This window comes from Brassica oleracea, chromosome C2, assembly GCF_000695525.1.
Source record: "Brassica oleracea var. oleracea cultivar TO1000 chromosome C2, BOL, whole genome shotgun sequence".
Classification (NCBI taxonomy): domain Eukaryota; kingdom Viridiplantae; phylum Streptophyta; class Magnoliopsida; order Brassicales; family Brassicaceae; genus Brassica; species Brassica oleracea.
Window position 1 is genome coordinate 9,907,674 of NC_027749.1, and position 3,924 is coordinate 9,911,597.

The 3,924-nt window shown below is 32.9% G+C and overlaps 1 protein-coding gene across 1 annotated transcript; it reads right to left on the reverse strand.

Moving 5' to 3' along the window:
* Positions 1–1,953: 1,953 nt before the first annotated feature.
* LOC106326370 (putative FBD-associated F-box protein At5g56560) lies at positions 1,954–3,570 on the reverse strand. The gene has a single exon (XM_013764364.1). The coding sequence runs from the start codon at positions 3,532–3,534 to the stop codon at positions 1,984–1,986; it is 1,551 nt and encodes a 516-aa protein (XP_013619818.1). The 5' UTR covers positions 3,535–3,570; the 3' UTR covers positions 1,954–1,983.
* Positions 3,571–3,924: the final 354 nt, after the last annotated feature.

Genomic DNA, 3,924 nt, shown 5'->3' on the forward strand with positions numbered 1-3,924 from the left:
CCGCAGATATATTGGGAAAATTTCATAGCCATCTATAGAAATCTTCAATAACTAAATCTTAAAAGGCTGTGGACTGATTTTAAAATCACCAGTTTAGGAAACTAATTTTAAATGTCAAAATTGTTTTTCGATGAACAATATATAATTTTTATGAATATGTAAGATTCGAAGATATCCATGAAGATTTAAAATTGTGAGAATTAGTGGTTTATTTATATAGATACGAAACATTCAAATAATTCTGAAAAATTGCATTTAAAAACAATTATAAAAATAAATTACGTAAAACTAAGATAAAATTTGGCTACAAATTAGAAATCTACAATTATAAAAAGTCCAAAATTTATGAAAATGTCTTCAATCTGCTTTCCTTTATTTTATTAGAACTAGATAGAAGCATTAAAATATTATTAAAATTGAAATTTATAATTAAATATAATTAAAATAAAATTGCATAAAATTAAGATAATTTTTGTCTAGAAATAAGAAATTTATAATTATAAAATTAAAAGTAAGTAATATTTACGAAAATTTATAAGAAAATAAAACAATTTTTTAAAAATCTGATATTCTATATTTTTGTTATTAGAAAATGATATATTAGATATTTAATATCCTAAGAAAGTTGATTTAAGTAACGGGATTTAGGAAAAAAATTAAAGAAAATATTTATAAAATTGGTATATATATAAATTAAATTTTAAATAGAAAAGTTGGTAAATTATTAAAGTGATTTTAAAAATAATTTATTAAAACAAAAAAATAAAAATAGAAGATGTATTTTAGCAATTAGGTATAGTAAAATCAATTCATTAATGATATATTTGTAATTAACAATTCTAATAATATTATAGAGATGGCATTTTAGTAATAAATCTAATAAAATATGACTTTTAATTAATGATGTGAAAAGACCTATTATGGTGATGTCATTTTTGTTAATAACTTATAACACTTCTTCTGGTGATTTCTCGATAGAGTATCTAAGAAAAAAATTATAAAATATAAAATGTATGAAAGAGAAGAGATGAAGGTCCTTGCAGGCGAACTTCTTGCACAAGTTTAAAAACGCCATATGACCACATGTCTTTTGCCTAATTGTATTTGCTTTAAAACATAAAACAAAAATTAATCTTTAAATGAATACTGATCAAATAATAATATTTTTTTTTGTTTTGAGATATCTAGTTTGAATATGAACCGGTAAGGTTGCTTTTATACATTTAATATTTTTATTAAAAATGCTCCTCAACTAATATATAGGGATAAATTTGGAGAGCTTTGTAAGTGTACATAATTATGTTTTCAGACTGTTTTACATTATATTTGATTTTGTCTTTGTTTTTCAGGACTGTAAACAGAAGAAAACTCTCTAGTCTTTCAGAGACGCACTATCTCATAAGAGACAGGGAACGAGGAAGAAAGAAGGTAAGACCACAATTATCGGGGAGATATAAGAAGAATCCTTACCAAAAACTAAAATAAAATATAGTGTAGACTCCACAGAAAAACAAAAAACCGGTCACAGAGGTAATGGATTAGTGACCGATCTTGGTGTGTTCCTTGTACTGTTTGCGGGCCCCGCTGAAACGTGGCGACCCGCAATTAATTTCTTTTTTAATTTTTTTTTTAAATCAGCAAAAAAAAAATTAAAATTAAGAAACCCAAAAGGTGTTCCACGGATGATGATGGCCTAAGAGCATCGTTATCCTTCTTAAAAAAGGGTTGCTTATGGTCTGGGGTCCCATCAAAAACACAAGCAACATCCTTTCCACATGCAAAATAAGCACCCATTTTTCTTTGTTGCTTGTACTGTTCGCGGCCCCACCAACACGTGGCGGTCCGCAATTGATGCACCTTTAAAATTTTTTTTTTATTCAGACAGAAAGAAAAAAAATAATTTAAACAACTTTTATGATTGCTGGGATAATAATGCTCTAAGAACCTCTCCTGTTTTCTAGAGACACACTCTAATCTAAGAGCTTACTCAAACACTAACTGACATATCTCTGAAACTCTGGACATTTTCTTCAACTCTGTACATTTGTCTCCGCACCTTGTCGAGAATGTAGCCATCTTTAGACAAGTAGCGTTTCCTAGTATGTACGCAGCCACTTTCCTCTCTTGCTCTGTGCCATCATATTCTCTCCATTCCAAGATCTCAAGATGCTTCAGTAAACATTCTGGAACAACTGTTGGTTCGGTCCAGAGTTCCAACGGACGCTTGAAAGGAGCGCTACATTTCGACTTAAGCTTGATAGACTGAAGTCTTGGAGCGTCATTGAGTATAGAGCCAAGTAGTTTCGCCCATCTAGCAGAACACGTACATAGCTCTAGATGTTCGAGGAAGAAGAAGACAGTGCCGCTAGTATATGGAGTCTTTGACGTTGGAGAACAGAGAGACAGATGTTGGATGAAGGTAAGAGACCCTATAAAATTTTCAGATTGGTCACAAACAGCCTCAATATTTGCCGTGGTCACCTCGGGCATATATCCAAACATTAGAAAGTTACTGACGGTATCCTTAATGCTCAATCTCTCCAAATTAGGAGCATTTATAACAAACCCAGGAGCATCGGCGCGTTTCACCTTCGCGTTATTAATAGATAAGCTCTTGAGAGTAGGCACGGTGATATTGAATAACCACACATTGTCATCTCTGGTTCGGGTTATGACCAAGTCTTCAAGAGCCTTACAATTTTCTAAAAGCTTTACAACAGATTCATCACTCGAGAAGTTAACCGAAAAAAGGTGTAGGGTTTTGAGTGATGATGACAGACAAGATCTTGGTGGAAAAACAACCTCGAACATCTCGTAGGCACATTTGATTTCGTTTATAACCAAAGTTTCAAGAACCGGACAGCTACGTAAAAAACGTGTAACGGGATTTTTGCCGGAGAATATAACCGGGCAAAGGTGAAGACTTTTGAGTGATGATAAGAAGAACCGAAGTGGAGCAAACTCAGTATCCACATGGTCCACATCATATCTGATTTGGTTTAAAACCAAATATTCAAGATGGGGGCAGATTTTTAAAAGATTTGCAACGGAATCACCAATCGAGAAGTTAACCGAGAAAAGGTGTAGACTTCTGAGAGATGGCAAACGAAAACCCCAAGGAACAGCCTCGATAAGTACGTCACGTAGTATCAACGATTTTAGGGTTGTGCATGTGCTCAAGCAACTCGGCAGTTCTAGGGTTCCACCAGACAAGTCGAATCTCAGCTTTCTCACGTTTCGGTTAACCGCGGTTTGAACCCAAAAGTCGATGTCTGAAGCCGAATGTTTCCGGGTAAGCTTGAGACGCAACCTCTGTAGAGCTGGAGCATCGTTAGACAAAAAATATCCATAGAGAAACGTCATGACACTCTCCTCATCGTTATCTTCAAGCGTGACGTCCTGCGCAAGGTTCCAAGGATCCTCGTACCGTCTTGATATGAGACGTGTTGCAACGCTTTCTTTAAACGTCGGAAGCTTTGAGAGTATCGTCACGATCAGTTCATCTGGTAACTCGTTGAGCCTCTCTTTCACCATATTTTTGTTTGTCCCGACGAATTTTAATGCTCTCACGAATTTTACGCAGCAGAGAGATGAAAACGAATCCTAGTTTTAGGGTTTAATATATATGAAGAAAAAAAAGCAAAAAAATCAACAAAAATCTAATTTTTCAATCTTTCCTTTTTTTAATTTCAATATTTTGTTTTTCCTAATCCTAATTTATTAATTGCAAAAAAATTTCCATTTTATTTAGATACCTTTTCATTTATACTTGGATTCGGGCCATCAAGTTATTAATGCAGTTTATCTCCTATATTGTGATAAGATCTTTTAGCTAGATAATTAAACTAAATACTACATTTATCAATTATAGCAATTAAAATTCGAAATTGTTTTACTCGCTCTATTTTTCTCTCTTGATAACAA